A 26,410-nucleotide genomic window follows, 5' to 3' on the forward strand; every position below is an offset into this window, starting at 1 on the left:
CTGCATCACCTTTAGTACAAAAAAGTAGCAGTAATAACTATTGAATGGACATTAGTCTTACAAAAATAGGATTACATAAAGCCTGGTTCAGACTTATATAAACATTTAGATACAGCTGATAGTTTCTGGCTGCCTAAAACCACCACTAGAGGGAACTGAGGAGCCTACTGCACATGGTGCTACAATAGAGTTCATACATGTACTAAGTTCTGCTAAATATTGTTCTAATATATTGTTCTCAACGCTCAATAACTTAATTTATTCAGTAATAAATAGGTTACATGTTGTAATGGGTTTTGTTTTGACTGAAAATAAAGTAATTGCTCACATAGAGAACCTAAAAAGACATGGATATAACAGCTTCTTTATATCAGGGTTATGAGGATTTTACCTAGAGAGTATCTGAGACAGAAGTGATATCGTATCTCGTCATTACTTCATCTATATATGTTCATGTGCTATCATTTTCTATAAAATAATACACAAAAATATACTTGTGACGTTGACTCTGCTGTATAATTTCACAGACTGAATGCAGGTTAAAGGAATTTCCCTGGACTTGATGAAATATTGATGACATATCAAATATTAGATTGATGGGGGTCCAACTCCAGCACCCCTTCCCATCAGCTATTCTAAAGGGTTTCTTCGGGCCTGTGACTTCATGTTCATAAATCACATGGCCTTTCTTCAGTTCAGTCTCATTAAAATGTGCTGCAATACCAGGCACAGCCACCAACCAACTTGTGGAGCTGTGTCTGGTATACAATGAAGAAGCTGCAGCACTCTTCTGTGCCCTTCAGCCCCTTAAAATAGCTGGTCGCCAGGGCTGCCAGGAGTCAGGGCCCCACTGCTCTGATATTAATAGACTTTGGTCCATTAATATCAAAATCTGATAATATTTCAGACATTTCCACAATATATTTGGATTTTTAAATGTCTTCTGGTAGTTTTCTATGAATTTTGTAACGTGAGATGGAGAGTCTGGGGGTTCCTGCATAGGCAGGCATATATTTTATTACTGGATACAAAATGGCACGAGCAATGATATAAAAATCTATAAAAACACACAAAGCACAGTGAGATACTCTATAGACAATGTGTGGCAGGACGTGTATGCATTCATCTTATACTGGACCACACACCTATCATTTCTATGCAAATTCAACACTCTTCTAACTTGACGGCTACATGGGGAGCGAGTAATGAAAATATGGTGGGTTTTTACTGATAAGTTGGCTCAGGGTGACTGGCACAAAATCCATGTAGCCATGACATATTGTAAATGAAGAGTAAGACGATATCTTGATAAATACCTCAGATGTCTGTCAGTGCCATTTTCTGGCAACCTGTTGCATTTTGCTTTGTCAATAATATTGCAGAACTGTACTAGGGCAATTGAACAATAAAAGAGTTAAATCTTATCCTATTGTGTCTTGGATTTTCCTGAAAGGATTAGTATATAGTACACCATGAAGTTTGTCCTCTTGTACAGGTGGAACACTGGTAGATTTGTACATGCAAGACAGAAAAACTATAGGCCTATATTTAATAACTGACCTACACTTAGAAAACAGCCAGAAATGCACTTCAGCTTGGCACCCGATGGCACAACTCAGCTCCTGCACCCCACTCACCATTTTATAGACAGGTGGACCAGACATGGTCCATCACATTATTGTAACTCATGCCAGAAAACTGAATACAAATCTAAATCTAATATGTAGTTTACTTTAACACTATTTCACAATGTTTGGTGTCTACAACTGCTATGTGACCAAGTATATGTCCAAATTAGGCTACATGAACACGTAGAGCACTGTAGAGTACATGGAAAAACAGCACAGACAGAAGCTGCCGATTCAATTCCAGCAGTGAGCCCAGGCAGTAAAGCAGACAACAGGAATCCGCAACCTTCCACACTCCAGCTGCTGTGAAACTACAACTCCCAACATGCCTCATTCACTTCCATGGGAGTTCCAAGAACAGCAGAGCAAGTATACATGCTGGGAGTTGTAGTTTTACAACAGCTGGAGTGCCGAAGGTTGCCGACCCCTGGCAGATAGGAACACGACCTCTCCTGAGCTCAGAGCGCTTTACACATGATAATAGTTGTATGTGTATATGGGGCTATAGAAAATAATGGGTCAATGTGATAGCTGTAAACAACACAGCTTACACACTGACAAAGAACATCCACGTGTGCATGGAGCCTAATTAATGTAACAACTCTGTCTTCCATTTTCCTAGCAGAAAGTACCAGCATTATATCCATCTCAGGCATCAACTAATTTCTGACAATGTTATGTCCCGAAATATGTCTTTCAGAAACTCTCCAGCAGCCAGTTACAGATAAAATGCTTCAACACCACATACACATATACTTTAATCTTATGTATTTGCATCCCCTTTAGTGATGTTATAAAGAGAATATTAGAACAAATCGCACAGCATTAAAGAAATGGACACAGCCAGGATTTCAAGGCATTTTTATTGTCCTCACAGAAGCACTGCAGCTGCCGCTGTGGAGAAATGTACAAGGAGGTAAAGGAGAACAGGGAACAGATCCATCATGGGATAGAACATCTACAATCAATGTAGTAGGCTGGAGTCACCACATGGCAAGGATGGGCACCCTTTGGCACTCTAGCAGGTTCAGGCTTGCTGGCATGCCAAAGGAATCCTCAAATGGTATGAAAACTTTGCAGGCTACCAACGGTAAAGCATAGTTGGCCTCACATCATGGTCAGCCAGGACATACAGTAACAGTAAAGTAAAAGAAGTACTTGTCACAAATGTTTACATCGCACACCACATGGTGTCTTCACGGATTCTACATCTACAAAATAAATGCCTTAAATAAAATGATTACAAATGAATTATAATCCTGCAGCTTTAACATAAAACAGTCATCAATGCAGAAAATCCTGGCGTGACTAACAGGATGCTAAAACGGACATTATTACAGTCAAATTACATATAAATATACCTCTCCTCCAGTGTCAAATCTTCCTGCCTGTAGTAAGAACACACCTCAGTTATTAATAAATATAGTACAAGTATTTACACTCCGGATTTTAGGATTTGTGAATGAGAACCTGATAGTAAATGCTGTAACTTGTGCACTGGGGGACGCGGACCTGTAACTCTCACCTGCTTCAGTACAGCTTAGTATTTACAACTAGGTGTAAGTTACAGGCGGATCACCCCGTATCTAGACCAAGAGATATGAGCAGTAGATGTCAGAGAAATCTAGAATATTGCTACAGTCCATAAACCCCCAAACCAGATAGGAAAGGAATGACGGTATATACATATATACGTTCCAACCCCATTAGAGGAAAATGAGAAATATAAAAGTGATTGGCCACTTGGCAGCTGGTTCAGACCAGTACAGTCTTCGTACCGTACCAATAATTGTATCATACTTGCTACCATATTGCTATATGTCTATACACTAGCAGACTACTACTGTGCCTAAAAACAGCACAAAGTCAATGTCCTTCAATTTCATTTTGTTTTTTGCCAAAGGCAACAAATCCCAATTTCACGTAAGATCTCCAACAATGGTAAAAACTGATGTGAAGATCTATCAGCTTTAACACACTATGGGACAGAATGACATTTGGTTTGGGAAGACTTCATTTGGCACTGAGGAAGAAATAAAAGTGCTGTGGTTCTCCATCTATTTACTTCTAGGTTCTTAAGAGAGAAAATCACTGAAGTTACTAGTACCCTATCTCTTTACATGAAAATACCTGAAGCTCCAACATCTCAGCACAGATCCTACTCGTCTCAAGTAGTTCTTCTGCATGAAGACATCGTTCATTGTCATTTTGGCGACAGCTATATCAGATCATGATTAGTAAAACACAAAGACAAATGTGGACAATGGATAAATGGAAAAGAAATGTAAAAACAGCCTACTATTTTAGTAGAACATGGGATATGTACTAGTTTCCGTGAGGTAACAGTTATAGCTTTACCCTCATGGGCTTCTCTTGCAGGTAGAACATTCTGATCTCCAGCAGAGTCCATGCAATAAGATACAATTACTAATGGACAAATTAATAAAAGCAATTGTTGCTTTTATCCAGTGCAAACAAAAGGCTGCATCAGGAGTACCGATACAGACGGGTCGTGTGCTATTCTGCAGAATCCAAGCTTACTCAAGCCGTTTACAAAAAAAAAAAAAAAAAAAAAAAAAAAAGGAGAAAAACCCCAATCTGGTCATTCATGAACATAAAAGCTAATGGAAATAAATTCGGATTAAAAGGCACGAGAGTCAGATCTCATTTATTGTTCTCTCTGTGGGGCGGAATTCAGAAGTCCCAGAAGAAGACGACAAGTAAAAGGACTGCGTCTTCCGTTTTAAGCGGGCCCTCTTGTTAGCAAGCGTCAGGCTGCGGCGACTGGAGCTAATGATATCCGAGATAAACTTTTTGCAGTCCACACACACTTCCATGGTGCTCCAGTCCTCCATTAGCTCTTTTGGAAACTGAAGCTCATCATCTGATTTGTCAACAGACTTTGACTTGGAGGGCAACCTACAATGCAAAAACCATAATGACATTACCACCTTCATGCAACCATTGAATGCTAGTATATGAGATACAAGATGTCAAATCTCCAAAAGATTTTCAAAGGGGGTGAAGGGAAAAACTTTATTGTAACCGAATGTTGAAGACACAAAGTGGTGCCCTTGCTGATAGTCTACTTCTATTTTCTGTACATTTCAGCTAAAAGGGCATTCCGCCTTGGACAACCCCATAGTTAGAAGACTCCCTTGACAATAAGTAAATTTCCTGGATGAGACCCCCCAACAATCTGTTATTTTTTGAGAAAACCTGGAGGTAAAGTTTGAATTTTTCTAAGGCTTTTTTGATGTTCTTTGTAACTGTTCTCTTCCCTGACCAAGGTAAAAGGATTCTGAATTATTTAAAAAAAATTCTAAAAGAGTACAAGAAATTGGTCTTCTAAACTTATCCAGATTTTCAAAATTGATGCCCTACCCCTAAGTAGATCTGACTGCAGGACCACTACGCATCAGCTGTTATTCCAAAGAAAAATGCTTCTTTCTCCATTTGTCACACAGCTTTCCTCTTCCTTTTACTCTGTCTCTTTTCTCTCCTTCCTGTAACCCTCTTCCCACTGTCCCTCTCTCCACAGACTTCTATGTCAGTAGTAACTTAATGTGTCTGTGGCTGAAAGTCCATCTCCTCTCTCTCTGGATATAGGTTCCTTCTGAGAAAAAGAGGATGGAAAGAGAGCAGCCTGATAGATATAAGATACAAAGTGCATTACATGGACTTACACAATTCATTCATGAAAGGTCATTTTGTATATGAAGATTTGATGTAAGACAAGTTTATTTTCTAATGACTTACTTAGGTAATGAACGTAGGGTGCGGTGATGACTGGTAGAAGGCTTTTCAGGCCTCAGGAAGCTTTCCCCTCTCTGCAAGGCAGAAGGTCCCAGAGAGAAGATGGGGAGAGTAGAATATGGCTTAGAAGGTAATCTCATCTGTCATAACAAACCAAAAAATACACATGTAAGTATAGATTCTTGGAAACACAGCAATATATATACACACACATGCTGTATATATAGTTACTATTACCTTTTTGCAACACTGAGAACACACAGGCCTGTAAGAACAAAACATGAACAAGAGTTTATTCATATTGTCTGGAAGAATCCCCATCCACCATCACTCCATGCTCTAGTAATGGCGCTCTTATTCCCCTAAGCAGAGAATTCTTATTCTCTAACAGAAAGCACAAACCAGCAATAAAATAGCTCTATACAATGTACATAGTACAGAATATTCTTAGAAAATCATCACAGAATTAGACATAAAATAGAAGCAGAGACTATCATGTATAAAAACATACATACCTTTTACAGAACTGACAAGTGTAAGACCAAGTAAATAGGGAAAATCTCTTTGTTCGACAACATAAACAAAGCTATGGAATAAAGAGAAAAAAACAGAAATGATGGAGAGGCAACTAGAACTGAGCTGATGGCAACGTATTAGTAGTTAGGAGCTGCAGTATAAAGTAAAGAGGGTAACCCAGTGGGGACAGGAAGGGCACTTTAGACTAAGTCCTCATGTACATGACTGTGTACTATCCTAGCTTATCCTAAATAGCACACTGACCCATTCACTTCAATGTGCCTACCCCATAACTGTGTCTTCCATAGGTGCTCAGAGTTTGCAGAATGGACAATCCCATAGAAGCATCCACGGGACATAGAAAACACTGGATGTTGTAAGTGTAAGGCCGGGTTCACACGGAGTATTTTGGCACGTAATGTGGTACGTAGACGACGTGGGAGCTTTTGCAGGCCATATACGCTCCCATTGTTTTCAATGGGAGCCGGTACCGTATATGCGGCGCTATTTTGTGATTTTGTGGCGGCCGCAAAATAGCGCCGCGTATACGGTACCGGCTCCCATTGAAAACAATGGGAGCGTATACGGCCTGCAAAAGCTCCCACGTCGTCTACGTACCACATTACGTGCCAAAATACTCCGTGTGAACCCGGCCTGAGGTCCTTTTTTGCTGGACTGTTGCCTAGCAGATACGGGTTTGCTGAACACTTTTTGGAAGCACAGGACAGCATAGAATCACCTTGTCAAATTTCTCCAAGTGACCCCAGGCCATTCATCAAAAAAAGGGATCAGGTGACCTTTCCTAGGGTTAGGGACAAGTTAGTGACATCATTTATGCGTTCCATGATTTTTTTTTTTTAGCAGATCCGCAAATACGTATAACCCACTGATGCAATGCTGAATGTTTTTGTGGACATACGGGCGCTGCAGACATGCTAATGAGAAACGGACCGCAAAAATTGAACACTGAGCAGTATTTTGCATATAGCATGAGACCAAACTCCGACTCCCATTACATAAGGCAGCCAAGATACACAGCCCATTATTAGGCACTCAGTAGTAGAGAAATCAGCAGCAGGCAATCCCAACCTGTTTGTATATAATGACTGACATCTTCCTTGTGAAGCCAGAGAGTGAGGGGACTGTGAGGGAGACGTTATACATGCCCAGTATGGCAATAAGCAAACAGACAATGTGACTAGGATGAAGCTGCTCCCCGCCCCCATGACTACTTAGGCTTTTTATGTTTTCAAACATTTCTAACTTTATTTTGCTGCAAAAGAAATATTACACAGGGGCGGTAATGGATAGGGAATGACTCCATCCTATGGTAGAACCACCTGACAGGTTCCCTTTAAGACCAAGAAGTGGACATTCACTTTTAGGCTGGGGCCACATAGTACTGTAGAATGCCTGGGCCTCTTCCATAAAAAATGGGGTATTATTTCTTCTATGGCTCATTTTCAGGATATGCTGCAAGGCCCATTTAGTGTTCAATCTCTGCATTACAAAGATTGTAAACTGCGGTTAGGGTATGCTCACACTACCGTTGTCACAGTCTATTGTTGTCATCCATCATAGGATCAGAACAACAGACTTTACTGGTAGTAGAGTGAACATGCGAAGATCAAGCCCCCACTGTCTGTGTCCTCTCCCATGGACTCTAATGTAAACAAATCAGACGTACCCGGTCCTGTATGCTGAGCTTTTTCTTCTGTCAGATTTATAATTTGCTGCACTGGTCGCTCATCGCCACGTTATTGTACATAAATGTTATCTGTTTAAGTCCTACCATTAACTCTGATACTATAGATACTATAGCCACCGGGCTACCACTAACCTGCTCTGTGGCCCCGGCTATAGACACTGTTCTACTTTTACAAATAAGTCTTGTACTTTTTCACTTTAACTAAAATTATACAGAGATGCAAAGTCGTTTGTAAAGTTGGTAGATGCCAAGAGTCAGATGGAAAGGACGTGTGTCAGGGCTGTAGTGAACACACGGGTGTTGATTTTTAGGCTAGTTACTATGGCATGTTTATAGCAAACAGTTCATTAGCTATGCCCTGTATGAAATGTTAATGAATACCCCGGTGAATTAGAAGAAGAGACTGTAGTGCCAGCAGTAAAGACACACTAGATCACAACGCTGTGACGGGTCATATATGTGTGTGTGTGTGTGTGTGTGTGTGTGTGTGTGTGTGTGTGTGTGTGTCAGAATTGAATATAATAAAATAAATACAATAAACTAAAATACAAAAAAAAGTAACAAAGAAATTAAATAAGATAAAATAAAACCTGAGTTGCTTTGAGCTCAAAGTAACAGCAAACACCGGAGAACCAACAAATACAAATAAATTACTCACAAATACCCAATTTCTTGGTTTTCTGGTGCTCGTAGTCTTTGGGTTTATGGTGTTTCTTGGTTAGTTTTTGGATCATATTTTTAGATCAGTTGTATTATTATTCCATTATATTCTCTTTTGACTGTGTTACCACTACTGTATATTCTGTGTCCTGAGAGTCAGTAATTCTTTTCTATTACAGTGTGATCTGACACTTAATGAAACGTCACTACAGACAGTGAAAGATATGGCCCTAGAATTATTATAGACCAGGTTACAGGTTTTTTTTCAGTTTTTAGTAGGTACAGTATAAATCTTTTTTGGTATAGTTTTGCATTTTTTTTTTCAGATTCTTGAAAATGTTGATATCCTGGAAAACCCAAATAATTCTCCATTCACATCTGTGTTCGAGTTTCTGTTCAGGGAGTCCACTTGAGGTCCCCAAACGGAAACCTATATGCATTTAAAAGCGGTTACCAGCAAGCAGCAGTTTCATGCGGAAACAGAGTGGAAAACACACGGACACCATTATAGTCTATGGGGTCCGTGTGGTTTCCTTAGGTAACTGCTTTTTAACGCGTAGATTTTTCCATTCAGAGGGTCCCCAAGCGGATTCCCCGAATGGAAACCTGAATGCAAATGTGAATGGGACCTCAGTAGTCCACTATGGGAATGGCATCTGGAGGTCCACTATTATCCATGAGATGATGCGTTACTTTTACTAGACCACAGTCAGTCACTCTCATTACAAAGTTCTGGGAAGATCATAACAAGAATTGTGAACTTCAACTAAGATGGATAAAGCTTTCCTTCCATCATCATAAGAACTTCTATGGGGAAGTGCTGACTATAATAAAACAGTATATATAACAGTATTATAAATTCAATGCTGAGAAGCAAACTAGCTATTAAAGGGGTTTTCCAGCCCCAAATGGAGATTTCATAGGGATGACCTATTCTTGGGATAAGTCATCAGTATCTGATCTGTCAGGGTCCGGAGCGTGATTACAGCCCTGTCCACTTCATAGTGGTGGTTCCAGAGAACTGAAGAACTGCTCCTATTACTTATATAGGAGTAACCTGCATGTGCTCCCCATCCACTGCATTAGCTTCGGGCACCTAGAGTCTGCTACAAAGAGCTGATCTGTCAGAGTCCAACACCTGGACCAAAAACAGATCACATACTGATGACCCTTTAATGTTCCAGCATAACACTTACATACTACAAATTTGTCTTACCTTTCCTTTCTTTAGGGCATTGTAGACATCTTTATACTGCTGATACTTCTCTAGCTCGGCCTTCACCAGGACCTGACGTATGTGCATTACTTCCTCCACCGTAAGAGCCAAACATTCTACAGGGTAACAAAACTCCTCCTGAAAGCGAACACATGGATTAACAGGACTCATCTACCAAAACTAGAAATTCCATCAACCAATCACCTGTTAGTAATAGGAAGGTATAGAGGTGTACGGACTGGGTACACCTGGGAATAAAATGTGTATGTGAAAGAAGCCTGAACGGGAAGGACCAGGACATTGTTGTACTGACTGGAGCTCCTCTGCAACACAACAGAAGACAACTGGGTCTTTTTTGCCCTAAATTTTTCAAATTCACTTTCCGTGGTTTTCAATATACCATTCGGTTATATACATGAAGTGGGCAGAGTAGTCAGAGGGGAATGTTAGTACGTGATTATAGATGGAGATCCTTATACTGTGGTGGTGAAGTATTGGATGCCTATATTTAGAACTTGTAATACTTTTCCAGATATGTTGTACCAAATATGGTTTATTATATAACCACCACAATGAACATGAAAGCCACCACAGAATAAGCCATCTCCTTGCAAACAGCAAGCAGGCAAAAATCATCATTGAGTGTCTGTATTAAAGATATTAAAGGCAGAATATCGGCTGTCAAGGGTTTACGACTGTTTCCTTTAAAGAGCATTTGCCACTTCTGATAAAATACAGCAGTAAATTTCTGATCTTCTGTCCAGTCACTATTACCCCTCAGGGGGTTGATACCGATCTTATATAGTAAATCTCACTTACTATGCAGCATTAGATCACCCCTCCATATAGCAGCATAGGCAGATTTACCATTCGGGAGCCTGGTGACAACCCTCGCAGCTATACAGTAGTCACTTGGCATTACAGAAAACAAAGATCACCATTTACTGACCATCTTCAGAAGGAAATGACTCTTTACACTCTATTCTGTCATTACTTTGTATTTTACTATTCTGCCTTTAAATTAGACAATTTCATTTTGTAAGTAACGCCAGGAAAACATTAGCATTTCAAAAATGTTTAGTTCCTAGATTTCTCATTCTTCCCAAGAATTAAGAAATTAACTCTTATTGTGCTGGAGGCCTTAAACAAATAGGTCAGCCAGTACCATAGGAGTTAACAAGTAGAGAAATATCACCTGGTTATCTTATGCATGTCTTAAATACTTAAAAAAAAAAAAAAAGAAAACAAAAACCATACCCCTTCGGGTACATCCGTGACCTGGAGACTAACCTAGTTTTAGGAGTAAGAAGGCTGTGTCAGTCAAGTTATGTAAAGCACTTGCAAATTAGAATTTCATGTATTATTATTAATTCTGCGATACATTTGATCTTCAGTTAATTGGAAAATTAATTCGCCTGTGATCACTCCTGCTCAGTGGAATGAAAGCTAATTTACACAGTGTGTGTATATGTATGTGCGTGTGTCTGTGTGCATATGATATATATATATATATATATATATATATATATATATATATATATATATATATGTGTGTGTTAAATGGAAAACAATAACATTCATCTTCCAAAAGAAAGATGAAGGATTTAAGATGCTGAAATGTGTGTATGTCCTATCCAGATAATGGAACCTCTGAATGGCTGTGTTGGGGTCAACTTAATTTCAACATCCTATAAAAAAGCCTGTACTTTTATTGCTGGAGCCTCTTTTCATACACTTCTTTGTTATAGCTCCTTAGATACACAGACAAGTTGACAACTGGGTGTTATAATTTCCCTTGTCCATAAGATGAATCCTTACATAGCCTGCATTGACCGGATACTATGAAACTGTTCAGTGACATCTCTGTTGGACTTGTGGAAATGGTAAAACCCAGTTGTCAATTTCTGCATTTTCAGGGGGAATAATAAATTAAAAGAACCTTTTACACAGGCATACAAGTACAAGTGCTCCCGAACAGTCGCTTGTTTGGCGGCAGATAGCGTCTTTTATGCAGGACGCACTGCTGACAATAATGAAATTGCATGGGGAGGAATCATGGCAGTAGTGATCATTTTTCCCCATGCTGCCTGCCATCAGCCTGTGTAAGAGGATGACAAAACCTCGAATAGGGGAAGCCTGATGAAGTGCATTTAGCACGAAACGGTCGTCGCTTCATTTCTTCTACATTCCATCTACCCTACCCCCGTCTGTTAATGCTGTTCAAGTACCTATTTTTATGGAAGATTATTAAAGTTTGGTGAATTTTACTACTGGCTGGTGAGTGCCCTGATTTTTTTCTATTTTTTTTGCAAAACCTCGAATAGATCATAGTATCAATCATTGATACTCATGGTTATTAGTGATCTTCTATACAATTCTATAGTGTAGTGTAGTGTCATTTAGTTGGAAGTGTTTAGTGTGTTAACATAGTGAATATTTTTGTGTCTGTTAGTAATAAAATGCTAATGTTTATCTGAATCAAAAAAGAAAGGAACAAGTAAGGACAGCTCAAACTTTATGCAACATCGCTCTACTGAATCTCTTACAGCCATATACACATGAATGTGGTAGGGTCAGAATCTCAGAAAGTTACTTTAGTGGCTTATAATAGATGGATGGTGACGTTGCTTTATCAGTTTGCTGTCCTTCCCAGCATGATTTCTAGTTTCCTATACTGATTGAAACAGAGACAGCAAAATCACATGTAGATTCCCACTGCAAAATCATTAGGATGGGTGGTGCAGACGCTGCAGCAAGTCAAGCGACGCAGCTTAAGTACCACTCCTACCCCGGAGAAAGATCAACTCAGATCCAAACTGAAGATGAAAGAGGCAAACCTGGGGGGCTCTCCACCTGCTGGCATAAGCCTTCTCAAATAGATAAAACATAGCCCCTGCCGCCCCAAAAATGGCTGCTTCAAAAGGATGAGACCCCAACAAAGAAGCTGTGTGTATGGTGGGAAATGGTCGAAAAGCCATCCTTGGAAAGAAACTGGTTATCCTAGGAACCTGGATAATAAATAGGGAGGAAAGTGAAGGGCACAATCCCCAGTAACTGCTTCAGCTTGCGGTCATCTTTTCTGTAACGCTTTCATTTGTCAGGATTATATAGTGACCGCAAGGCTGCTTGTGATTCAGTTACGGGGACAGAATCATGACTACAAATAACACGCGTAAGACAACTCAAAGACATTATATCTCTACATATTAGGCCCTGTCACACCTTCATTTTAGATATACAAACATCTATAGCTATATATAGCAGAAGCATACCCCAGATATTGCTCTTTGATAAGAAATGTAGAGCCTGGTCCACCAGTTTCTCTAGCCTACTCTACAGTGCAAAGAGGATAGTAACACCTTCAATAGCACACTGTGTACACTAGGGGGCAGCAAAGTATTTCACATTCAGTAAACACAAACGTAATGTAGTGTTATTAAAGAACCTCCTTTAAAGGCTTTAGCATTGATTTGTGCAGAAAATAAGTATACTATACACTGCACTATATGGGACCCCGTGATAACCCCAATATTATACCCAATATACCCAATATTATATTATATTATCACCTGTATACAGTGCTCAGATTATGTGCTTATTATTTAGAATAGATTTGCTGCTTTGCATGAATATTTCATACACACTAACATAGGAAACAGGCATGGCACTTCTGCTAGTTTATCAGTCACCACCACTAGCACTCATTCAGAGGATCAGGGTGTGAAAGGTGCAGCCTTGTGCCCGCAACAAACACACTTGGTGCGCTTTATAAAATAAAGATGGATTTTCAATTAACACAATTAAATATAATTAACAGATAGATAAAAACCAGTGCAGAAAATATGAAGTTACCCACAACTATCAATGCAGACAATATTGATGTTGTTTGTGCAATTCACTTTCTATAAAGGGTATATACCACTAAATGGACCCTGTAATGTCAGCAAGCTGAATATCAGCTGTACCTGTCTACATGGTGCACATATCATGAAAGGATTGTCCCACAAGTGAAAGAGGCAATAGTGGTATGTCTCTGAGGGGTCTCGATTCTATCCCACCTCATTGCAATAGCACAGTCTGGAGGAATCTGAATGGAGTGCCACTCAAAGATACACCCTAAGGTTTCCTTCAGCTACATGGGCACTGGATGGAGCAGAAAGACATATGCTCAAACTCCCTGCGGCCATGTAGGAGGAACTGAGATCCCCTGTTCTAGTGATCAGATGGTGTCCATGCAGTTTGACCCCAGTGATCACTGTGGAACAATTCATTTAACACTGTCACTTCCAAAGAGCACCGCAGGCTGAATTTAAAAAAACGCTAATGAATTAGTGCTAATATTAGAGGTTATATATACTTTAGAAACCATTTTCTCCATTTCTCCAATGCACATAGCATTACAAACTATTTTACATTTAATATTAAAAAGTGAAGCAACTTAATACATTGTCTTAATACATTGTGCAATGAAAAAATAAAAAATGGCTGCAAAGGGAACACATGTTGTTGGCTTGTAAGTACGTAATATACTATGTATCTTCTTTAATCACTTTATTGTTTTCTACTTTAGAACATCATATTGTTATTAAAGCAGAAAAATATATAAAGAATTCTTATCTAGGTGTCTCAGGAGATCAACCATGTTGCCTTTTTACTATCTTATGTCTGAATATAAAAGACAACTGGCTGCAGCAGGAGCCTCTCCCCACTGCCCTAACTGCAGTAGTACACAAAGGTTTGCTAATCCCTAACTCCTTAGTCGTTTGCCAATTGAACACTGAAGATATCAGCAGGAAAATAAACCCTGTGTTTGGAGGAACATGCAGAAACACTATGGACACATTTATCTTCTATTTCCTTGCTATGATCATTTCAAAGCTTAGTACAAGCTGTGCCAAGACAATTTATCCTAAAGTTCCTGGCATTATAAGTTATATTTATTGCTAAAAAAAATGTTAATAATCCTGAAGACAATATGAAGAGGTTACTAAAAGAGTTCAAGTTAAAAAAAAAACCTAGTATGAGGTTTGCCTACCAAAGATCTAGAACTTTGTCGGGTTGGAGGAAGAAAGTGCCGCACATTGGTAGGAGTCTCTTTTTCTATAGAGTGTCGTCTCTGTGGAGTTTGCCGTCTCTCCGGCTGAGGTGTAGAGGAGATGGGTAAAAACCTAGGAGGTGCTGAGGACACAAGACATAAAATATTAACATTCATTAAATATAGCAATACTATCAGCTGTCCTAGACGTTGACATTTTTTTAATTTTTTTTTTTGAGACTGTACACTAGAGTGAAGATTATAAAAACATCAAGTAACATTTAAGGTTTCTTTAAAGAAAAAAAAAAGGAAACCCTTAAATTGATGTCACTCACTTTTCCTCCCGGCAGCGGTTCCTGGAGATACATCTTCAGGCTGGGAATTGGACACACTGCTGCTACTGGAGGACTTGTGCACTGTATCCTCCTGAGTGGAGGAGAAGAAGGAAAAGATCAATAACTGTATAATAGTATACTTTATTATGTATTATATAATGCTGCCTACATATTTTATTAGCATTTAGCTTTACTCTTGAGTGTATTTCCTGGCACAGACTCGTACCCATCATGCAGTGTGGTTATATGGACTGCAGCTATGGCTGATATACAGCCTGACCTAGTAAGTAGAAATTAATAAACACTAATCTCCTTTTAGTTAATCTATAATCCTGTTGCACGTTTCACACACCAGCAGAGCAAACATTTATGGCAAGGAAATCTTTCTGAATAAGCAAGAGAATCATTAAGGAACAGATTAATCTGCAGCACATGCATGACCGTGTTCTCACGCATATGGTATAACCGGGGGCATTTACAGAAGAGATCAGCCGTGGAGCCACTACACATCATCCATTGGAGACTCAATCACAATGTCCGCTTGAAATCGTCAGAGTATATGGCCGACATGGAGGCCTTTTCCTCTGCTGATTTCAGTTTTAAAATGTCAGACCAGATGTACCCCATTGTAGTTAATGGGGTCCGCCAAGCTCCGTGTGTAACCACAGTGATCCAACTGTCTGTTGTTCTGGTCCCCTAATGGACCAGAACAATGGAAAGGCAAAGCTAGTGTGGACCTATCATTATCAATAGCTAAATTGATATATATTAGTGAAATATTTCCTTTTAAGAACATTTAGTAATTTGGATTTAAAATAATAAAACACCCACCACATAGATCATATAGGAAAGGAATGTTTACAGGGCTTATTCACACCACTGTGTTCCATCTGTGAAATATGGTCTTGTGTGAGTCGTATTTCCCAGGCTGATCACAACTGTGTGAATGGATCTCACTGTATTATATAGTGGGTTATGACCCGTTGTGCCCATGAATGACTGTGTTGCTAAAGCAATAAACTGACATTGAGCTGTGAACTCCATACAGTGTACATTAGGTTATTGTGGGGATACCTGCATCACAACTCATGGCGAGTCCACAAAGACCACGCTTCACTGCGAAACAGTCATATGAACAAGCCCTTACAGACAATACAATGAAAGCAAAAAAAATTAAAAAAAATTTCAGGCCTGCCGCAGAATGGGGTACGCGAGTTGGGTTTAAGGCCACTGACTCATAGGATGCGGATCAGTACTTATTCTACGGCTGCACAGAATGGAGCTTTATAATACCCAACGTTCAGAGCAATTATAGATTATTTTATGTGTGCTATTAAAAAAAATAAATAAATATGTGGAAAAAGAGAGGCTTACCCTCCTTTTTTGTTTTATTACAAAAATAAAAAGAACATAAAAATAAAGCCCTATGTGTCATCAAAAAAGATGCAAAAACTATATGAACAAACGATGAACAGCAACAAAAAAATCATAGCCTTCAACCCGCATGTACAAATAACTCAAAAATGTGTCCAGTCCTGAATCAGGGAAATTAGCCCAGTACAGAAGTGGTTAAGGGTGCTTTCCAGATCACAAGGAGGGCTCTGCTTTTCTTCCAGAGACAGTGCTACTCTTGTCTATGGTCTGTGTCTGGTATTGCAGCATTGGTGCACTATGTAGGATAGTGTAGTGCTATTTCTAAGAGAAAAGATTACTCTTTTTTGACCCATAACTTAGTGACTCAACCCAACAAAATGCTTTCCACATTTATACATGACCACTTGAAGTCATGAGATTCATTGTATATATGTACCAGCACAATACTTTGTATATATAAGCTAATACCATATGTAACACTTTCCTAAAAGCAAGAATGTTGATCAAGTGACAGCCAGATGATGGCAAGATATAATCTGTTTCCCTTCTGCAAGATATTAAGTCTGCAATATCACATTGTTACGGAACACATCCTGTGCGTCACTCCAAAGCATTTAAGAAGTCCCGCTTGGTACGCATGTATGAACAGGAGTCTACTGAGTCACAGTTACTGTTAAAGGCAGATAATACCCACGCACTAAGCTGCAGCTGGTGGAAATGAAATGCCAGGGCGGGGTGTGATGGCTGGCACCATGTATACAATCATAACACAGAGATTTCCATAAACCACAGAAAATGAGTCTGCAAATGCTTACAAGATGTTAGACAATCCTACCAAGGCCTCGCGCACACAGTACAGTAGTACATGCAGAACCTGTGCAGTGCTATATGGCTTTAGTGTACATACATATAGGTTCCATCACTAACATATGCACGGTCACAATATTTTTTCTGCCATAATCATATTGAATTCAACCTAAAAAAGACACTTGCAGTAAGGTACAGTGTACTCAAATGGCACTGACTGAAACAAAGCTGTAATATGGCAGTGCACATGAATCCTTACTCTACAAGTTACTAGAGTTAGTAGAAAAATACCACGTGTATTAGATAAAAATATAAAAGAGAAAAAAAAGTTGTGTTTTAATTTTTATATTGGCGCCAAAGAAATAAAAAAAAAATGAAAACAAAAAATATGGGAACTAGCACAAAAACATGGGAACTTAGTAAGATTCAAGGGAATCTGTCAGGGCAATTTGGAACACTTGGAGGATTTGTGGGTGTGTTAGTATCCCAAATTGACCCAGACCAAAATACACCAAAGCACCACATAACATACTCAAGGAGTTTGTGGAAACTAACTATTCTTAGACCTCCGCAGGACATAAGGAATGAATGTATGTAAGAGAAAATGTTGTGGGAAGCTTGTTAATATAATGGAAGGACCCAAGTTTATTAGTGTGGGTATCCTATTTACTTAGTAGGATCACTATGATCACTTGACTCATACGGTCCGACTGACGGGACAGTGGCCATGAGAACAGGGGTCTAAAAGATCCCCTATATACTCCATGCTAATGAAGCAATGTTGTGCATATGAGTCCACCACCCCTATAACTTACCCCCTATCCTCGGACCCCCAGCAATAAGTGTCTACAGGTGAAAATCACATTTGAAGGGAGTATACCACCTCCTCAAACATATTCAACTTCTACTGCCACATTACAGAGCACATTAACATGACAAACAACATACTTTTGATATTTATCGCATTTGTACATCTGAAGAAAACTTTGATTTCTTATGCAAATGAGGAAGTTGGTGCACTGGGGGCGGCCTTCAGCCCTGGGAGCACTGCTCTGGACACTCAGACCCCTACCTTATCCTGCCTAGGCCACTCTGTGCAGTGAGAGCTGATCCTCCTGCTGCTATGACATCACCCATCCCATTTGAGCAACAGGACCAGGGCTGAAGGCCTACCCCTGTGTACCAAATTCCTCATTTACTTAAGCCCTCAAAGTGAGATACATAAGGGATGTATGATGTTTGCAGACTCCCATTAATAAAAATCTCCGTCAGCTAAATGGGAATTCTTCTACTACATAATCTTGTTAGAATTGTTAACTATGCTTTGGCTTTTTAGTATAACTTTAGGTAGAGTGCCACTTTAAGGGTCCACCTCAAACTCCTCTCCATTTTCTGCAGCTTAACAGGAATAGAAAATGCAATGTCAGAAAGAAGCAGTACAATTATGAAGCGACTATGCCACAGTTTGTCTAGACGTTGGGAAGTGAACACACCCACATACAAACACTAATACTTAGGACACCATTGAAAGGCAGTTATTACTTTTGTTTATGTAAGAATAACATAGCATATCTCAGCTGTAGGGAATAAAGCCGAACATACACAGCCAGACAAGGTGTGTTCAGGGCCATGCACCTCATGGACAATAATGGAGGAAGATATATAAATGAACACTGAACAACGGGCCCCCCCTAGAAATAAAACTGATGGTTGGGTTCATAACTGTTATCTCATTCTTCATTGCGCACGCAGAGGAACAGACTCCGTTACCAAAGCTGTACGTACCACAGAACCTTGCAAGCATTTAAAAAGCAATAGAAGAATTCAGAACCTTGTACTAGTTCTCAGTGGCGACCCTAGTGGTGGTTCCTCCAGGGATTTAGCATTTGTAACCCATCTTCTAGATGGGTCAGAAGACCTCCCAAATTTTAATCAATGGCATCACTGGACAATTTTGTAGATTTCTTTTCAAAGGCAGATATATCCTGAGAGATTTCAGTTTTTGAGTTTTTAAGTGTTAAGTGTCGAGATAAATATTTTTGTCCAGTGGCTCTTCAGTAGTTTTTGTTGTGTTAGGCGATATCTTACAATATCATGATCACCATCCAAGTGCTAAGTTAACGTTTCCTACATCTGTAGTATTTACATTTCTCACAGTGTATACCAAACCACACGGTGTATATCACAGTTAATAAAATTGAGCGTCTATGTGAACCTGTCACAGGTAGACACTGACCATGATGTGATTTGGGTGAACTTATTTATATGGTTTGGGTGAAGTGCATAACCCTCAAGGAAGGTGACTGGAAGAGCCATCTTCTATTTAGGGTGTATTTCTGGATATGGGGTTTCCATACGGCCCTAGAGAAGTGATTTCTTTACTCTTATAAACATTAACACTATTCGATTTCTGTGTCATTGGTGTTTTTGTAATAGAATTAAAATTCTGAATTTCTAAAAACATTGACACTTATTTTGAAAACTTTAATATGTGTTCTGACTTTAGCCAATTGTTTATTTGTCCATTGTCAAAGCTAAGCCCATGCAAATGTTTGTAAAATTGCACACAATTCTATGTACAGTCCAATGTAAACTCAGTCTGAAAACTTCAATGGGAATGTTTTATCCATAAAACAGGACAGTAGCGCATGCCACAATTTTTCCTCCATAGACTGTGGGCCTTCAGGACAAACTGCAGTGAGACTTCACCCGCTGACTACTGTTGAAGTCTATTGTAGACTCGGACATCAGACAGACAGACAATATAGTCTTGTGAACTGGCACTAGGATTGGCTAATGGCTGTAACGTTTACTAAACCTTTAATTTCATTCTGGAACTGCTGGATCACATGGTTTTGGTTTTTTATGTTTTTGGAAAAATTTATTGAGCGTGGTTTTTCTTCCCTAAAGAGAGATTTCCTCTGTGGGACTATTTACTGTATAAATTGATATGTAATCTAAGAAATATGGTGAAAATAAACACCATCTAATTGTGCCCAGTGTGATAAGGGGAATTTGCTGGACTGATCAATTCTCACCTTGCAGTTACATACATATGGCTCCTGCATGGAGTGACATTGTGGCCACATGCGCAGACTCTAATGGAGTTTGTCTGCAGTGGGAAACGAGCACTTACCTCTGATTCTGAGCTGTCCAATTCTGCAAGGGTGGGGGCTTTTAGCAGCCTCTTTCGTTGGACTGTCATTGGCATTGGTCTTCCATTCACCCTGGAGCCATCCACCACATCTCCATTTAACACTGTGCGGTCCAACTGTTTCCTTGAAACTTCTGGAGTTGAAACATCTGCATTTCCAAATAAAAAATAATAATGACCGTCTGTGTGATCTACACTAATATGTGATGTTTTTTGTTTTTTTTTTAATTATCTTTTCCAATATGAACAAAAAAAATAGACAAGTATAGATAGTGTGTTAATACTCACAGGATGTAAACTAAACATATAAATGCAGGCAAAACATGCTGCTGAAGTGCATGTGAAGAGTTTGGAATACTTTTTATAGGACCTGTCCGCCATCTTGGCATGTTTGGATAAATAATTCAATTTGCAATAAACCGAGGCAAAGTTAGAAGCTGGTGGGCCCCAATTCAAAGTCTGTAACAGGGTCCCCACTTACTTACCAATGTTACCTGTGTGCCATTTATAATACTGGAGTTCTTCTATGCTGTAATGAAGCCTTTGGGCCCCCTGAGCCTCCAGGGCCTGGTAGCAACTGCTACCTCTGAACCCCCTATAGCTACGCCACTGACAAGATCATCGCTCAAGAACATCATTTCTTATAAGTCTATTTTGTCATTCCTCTGTTATTACTCCAACAAATTTGTGGATAATTTGATTGTTGGGGAAGGGGTGCCCCTACAGTGTTCAGTCAGTGATGGTAACATCTAGCTATTTAATTCATACATATCTAGGAGCAATAAAAGATGAGCAGTACAATACAAGAGTAATAAGGAGAGTAATAAGGAACAATGCTCCAGAATTGTTGGTTTATGGTGAATACATGGACTGTCTAAAGCAGACGCAAGTCAGGAGATCCGAGCGGTGCTCTTTATAGGTCGTGAGAAATTCATTTCTGCATCACTGACTACATAAACTACATGTGTTAAAGGCCAAACTTAAAACCTAGAAATTTAGGTGTGTCTGTGGTTACAGTCATTCATCTAGAAAGTGTTTTTGGCAGGGTCCTCACGTTACAAAGCCGGCTGACCCAGAATCTTAAGACCATGACAAATCTCCTTATCTTAGCTTATAGACCCTTAGATATCAAGGAGTTTTCATGCTGTATTTAAACAAGTTTTCTGGGACTGTGATATTGATTGCTGAGGCTTCTTTCCATTTATTAAGCACAGTGCAGTACACTGTATAGTGGCTGTGCCTGGTATTGCAGCTCAGGCCATTCGAATGGTCACACGTCAATCACCCAGGCACTGAAAGTTCTTCAAACAGCTGATCAGTGGGGGTCCCAAGTGTTGGACTACTGATCCAATATTGGTGGCCTATCCCAACGAAAGGTTATCAATATCATAGCGCCAGAGAAACTATTTAATTGCCGGCACTTTTAACGTTACAGGTTTGAGAAGGATTAGTTCTCTTTATTTTCTTAAACACCTTCTAGGCAGGTCCTGTTACTAATGACACCCAATATACTACAAACTGGCATCTAAGACGTTATTACGATTCATATCTTGCCATGTATGTACAGATTAAACATGAGACTTTTATAAGGCTGTTTTCACACTACAATTGCATGTTTGTTGTTCTGGGTCATCCATCTGTCAGTGAAGTACAGAATACAACTGGAACAAATGCAGAGGATAGCATCCTTAGAAGAAAGCAACTTTACTGACTTTGCTGCACGGTGTACAAAGAGCCTGGTTAATTTAAGGTACTTACCATATATGATGCCTGTTAGTAAGTCGGCTATATTGTATGTGTTATAGAAATGGCAATTCAGAAGAAACACATTTCACTTGTTCGGAATTCTATATAGTCTGGGGAATTCTATCAAGTAAGACTCCAAAAATATACTTGTTTTCTAATAATAATAATAATTGACAAAGGTCCTTAAAGTAAGTAAGTCTTAGTTTGTGAAGTGGCAGCACCCTCTTTGGTCTATGGGATAAGGTAAAAGAGCATGTATATTCATAATAAAAGGCGTCTATAGTAGGGAGCACATAACCTGTGGTCTGGGGGCCACACGCTGAAAAATGAAATGTAGTTCAGGTCACACCCAAATATCCGGATACAGATAAGCTTGTAACCAAATGGAGAAGTGGGTGCATCTGGTTCTCATGCTGGAGTCAGGAAATTCTCAGCCGTTTCCACAACTCCCATATACTATAACAAATACACTCGTATGCTTGTGCAGATACCTGGTCTTCTCTTCTTTGGAGTGCCTCATTCTCCCCATAGGTGGCAATAACAAACATGGTACAGTCAGATATATACAGTATATACTATAACTAAGACATATATGTCTTAAGCCTGGTTCACACCTGTCCGCTTGGGGACCCCCTGAACGTAATACCGAACGCATTAAAAAGCGGTGAGCAATGAAAGCACACGGACCCCATAGACTATAATGGGGTCTGTGTGTTTTTCATGCGGTGTCTGCACGAATCACGCGGAGAGGCAAGTAGTTCTTGCAGGACTTTTCTCTCTGAATGCTCTGTGCGGACACCATACAGAAAACACACGGACCCCATTATAGTCTATAGGGTTCATGTGCTTTCATTGCTCACCGCTTTTTAATGTGTTCGGTATTCCGTTCGGGGGGGTCCCCAAGTGGACTCCCAAACAGAATACTGAATGCAGATGTGAACCAGGACTTAGATGGGAATAACCCTTCAAGTTGTATTGTGACTCTAGGAAGGAGTACAATCTGACAATGTGGCTCTCAAATCAAAAAAGTTGTGCATCCATGGATCTACAATATTCTTACACACTCTGGGTTCTTCATACAAGATGCTCATTTGGATTTCACAAACTATGGAACTATTCAACAGCAACTAAAGGAGAATTGTGGGGCCACACGGTGGCTCAGTGGTTAGCACTGCAGCCCTGGAGTCCTGGTGTTCAAATCCCGCCAAGGGCAAAAAAACATCTGCAAGGAGTTTGTATGTTCTCCCCATGTTTGCATGGATTTCTATCCCATATTCCAAAAAGACATACTGATAGGAAAAAATGTACATTGTGAGCTCTATGTGGGCTTACAATCCACATTTAAAAAAAAAAAAAAATTAAAAAAGAGAATTGTCTTTTTAGCAAGTTAGAACCTTCTGGAATTAAGGCAACCATAAGGATATCACAACAGACAACCTTAGCGATATACTCATATTTGTCATGTTTCTACTGCCATTGTGATTACAAAATAAGGAGACTGAATGTTCACCAAATATCAAAAGTGTCCCGGACAACAGTGTCCTATTATATAAGCGGATTCACATACAACATCACTATATTATTTTTCTAATATCGTACAATTATCAATCCCAAAACAAACGAGGAATGGTTGCTTTATCTGTAAAGGAAATTCAAGGAATTTGGTTTTGTAAGTTTATATGGACATCACATCATATTACAAGTGACTGAGCATACCACAAGTGTAGGAGTAGTACAACAAACAGTGAATGAGATTAATGAATGACAATGATACATTTCTCTCATGGTCAGGAACACTTTTATAACTAATATTTTACTGGAACCAAAATACATAAACCAATTCATAAAAATGTAATGAAAAAAATGCAGAAGCAGATGCATTTTAGCCAGCATGTAGGTCTTGAAGCTGAAACATTTGACATTATTTCAGTGGAATGAAAAGGCCACCGATTTATTTTATTAGGATTATGTTCACATGGGTCTGAAGAAAAGCAGTAAGAAACCACTTGACTAGTGCAATGGCAAACCCAAGCTGAAGAGTGTTAGGTGCACATGGCTCTATTACAAAAGCACAGGAATGGTCCAACATCTTCCTATACTGCATGCAGCTGCAGTCAAAATTATTACAATTTATTACCAAATTACCAAAATCCACAATATTTCGGCTCTTTGCAAAAAAAACCCAAAAAAACAAAAAGTCAAATAAATAACTTAAATAGCTCAATATAACTAATAACAAATGGTTTCACCAAATCCATCACAAAATGCCACATTTAAGGACTATTGCAGCCTTGGAATTATTCAGTCCCTAGAACAGAATCCCTCATAAGGACGGATTTGTAAATCTGGTGATGTCTCAAGCATACCTGACGTGACATGGATGAGGTGAAAGACATCAAATACAGAGACTGACTAAGGTTTATTTCATCTGTAAAGTTTGACTGCAAGGTAGGAATATCTCAAAGAAGAGAGTGGCCAAAAACAGGAAAAAGAAGGGATCGCTCATGCACAAAGGAAAGAATACTAAAATATAGCAAAAGCATACGGTAGTTGAAAACCTTCAAGTGACTACAAAAGATGTGAAGCAAGATTTGGTGGCAACAGGCATTGAAATTTCAGTTTAGGTGTAATCAAATTTTATTGAACTTTTCCAATTTCAAAACAGAACAAGACAATGATAAGCCACAGCATACGGTATATAAGGAGTCAGACAAGGCCACAATGGAGCCATCACATAGGCTGACAGGCAAATCGCTATGAGAACTGCAAAACAAAAACAAGGGAGAAAGTGGGACCAACGAACTCAGAACAACTAAGAGAAAACAGGAACAACAGAGCAGGGAACACGAGGAAGACAAGGACACAATGAGAACGAGAACAATGAGAGCCTTAGAGCAGGCTCCAGGTAAGAAAAGGGACCTAGGGCCCCAAGGAGCCAGTAGGGGACATCCAGGAGTAGGAGGGCTCATGCAAAAAGGAAAAAGAGAACTCCGTGGATTCCTGGAACACTACCTACGACCATCACAAGGCTTTGAACTGAAATTTCAGTTTACACCAAGGTGCCTACTAAATTCTGAAGCTTTCAATGCCTGAACTCCAAAACATAGACCTGTATCGACCCAAAAACGCCACACTCCAACATGATCAAAACTATATAAGTAAACCACAGAAGTTTGAGATTCTACTCTGTGGAGCCATGAAAGAAATCTGCAACATTCAGACCTAAAAAATCATTAGTATGTTTAGAGGAGGAAGACTGAAGCATGAACTGAACAAACACCCTGTCTACAGTGAATGATGGCAGTGGCTCGGACATGTTCTGGGGCTGCTTTATTACCTCTGGCACTGGAAACCTACAACATGTGGAAGACAAGCAAGATTCAATCAAGTATCAGAAAAATTGTAGGAGAAAACATCATGCCTTCTGTGAGGAAGCTGAAGGTTGGGTGGCATTGGACCTTCCAAAAGGACAATGACTCCAGGCATACATCTAAATCCATCAAGGCTTTCAGAAGAAAACCTGGAAGATTCTGATGTAGCTATCATAGTCACAAGTGTATTAGTATACTGAAGGACACTGCAAGAAGAAGGAAGACTGCCAGAAACTGGTGTTTGTCTATGCATCACATCTGTAGCAGGTCATAAGAGCAAAAGAGTCCTCTACTAAGTACTAAAGATACCTGTCATGAAGGACTTGAATAATTCTTAGACTGCAGTAGAATATAGAGAAGGGTTTGGAGAAACCACTTGTTATGTAAGTTATGTTGAGCTATATAAGTTGTCTTTGCTTCTTTGCAAACAGCTGAAAGTTTGTAAATTGTTTCAAATAAAAAAAAAAATTGAAATCAAATTAAATAGTTTTGACTGCAGTCAGTCATATGCGTTTGTGTATGTATGTATGTATGTACGTGTGTGTGCATGTATGTGTGTATACAGTACACACAAAAAGTTTGGACACACCTTCTCATTCAAAGAGTTTTCTGTGTGAATCTACAATTTTCATAGTCATGAAAATACAGAAAACTCTGCATGAGAAGTTGTGTCCAAACATTTGGTCTGTACTGTATATGTGTGTATGTATGTATTTATGTATGTATGTATGTATGTATGTGAGTATATATATATGTGTGTATAGTTTTGTGCAAAAGTTTTAGGCAAAATAGGATTAAAAATAGGATTTTTGACAGTTAAAATGTGAATAAACAAAAGATAAATCTAATCCAAATGGTTATCTGGCGTGACCATCTTTTGCCTTCACTACAGCATGAATTTTTCTAGGTACACTTGCACATAGCTTTTAAAGGAACTTGGAAGGAAAGTTGTTCCAAACATCTTGGAGAACTAAGCACAGATCTTGTGTAGACCTAGGATTGCTCAGATTCTTTTGTCTCTTTATACAATGAGAGATAGACTCAATGATGATGAGATCAGGGCTCTATGGGGTCACATCATCACTTCCAGGACTCCTCCTCCAA

General features: G+C 39.3%; 1 protein-coding gene across 4 annotated transcripts in view; it reads right to left on the reverse strand.

Annotated features, from left to right (window-relative positions):
- Window positions 1-2,472: 2,472 nt before the first annotated feature.
- SPIRE1 (spire type actin nucleation factor 1) overlaps window positions 2,473-26,410 on the reverse strand; it is a 120,452-nt gene continuing 96,514 nt past the window's right edge. For 2 of the 4 annotated variants that reach the window (XM_075270696.1, XM_075270695.1), the window contains 9 exons: window positions 20,172-20,338; window positions 14,855-14,945; window positions 14,520-14,662; window positions 12,322-12,492; window positions 9,485-9,622; window positions 5,900-5,970; window positions 5,622-5,649; window positions 5,388-5,524; window positions 2,473-4,547 (listed from right to left, as the gene is read on the reverse strand). In XM_075270696.1, the coding sequence (XP_075126797.1) occupies window positions 4,286-4,547; window positions 5,388-5,524; window positions 5,622-5,649; window positions 5,900-5,970; window positions 9,485-9,622; window positions 12,322-12,492; window positions 14,520-14,662; window positions 14,855-14,945; window positions 20,172-20,338 (1,208 nt within the window). In that variant the 3' untranslated portion in view covers window positions 2,473-4,285. The remainder of the gene's footprint in view (window positions 4,548-5,387; window positions 5,525-5,621; window positions 5,650-5,899; window positions 5,971-9,484; window positions 9,623-12,321; window positions 12,493-14,519; window positions 14,663-14,854; window positions 14,946-20,171; window positions 20,339-26,410) is intronic. The other 2 variants (XM_075270699.1, XM_075270698.1) reach the window with 1 other exon arrangement.

This window comes from Leptodactylus fuscus, chromosome 4 (assembly GCF_031893055.1).
Source record: "Leptodactylus fuscus isolate aLepFus1 chromosome 4, aLepFus1.hap2, whole genome shotgun sequence".
Lineage (NCBI taxonomy): Eukaryota > Metazoa > Chordata > Amphibia > Anura > Leptodactylidae > Leptodactylus > Leptodactylus fuscus.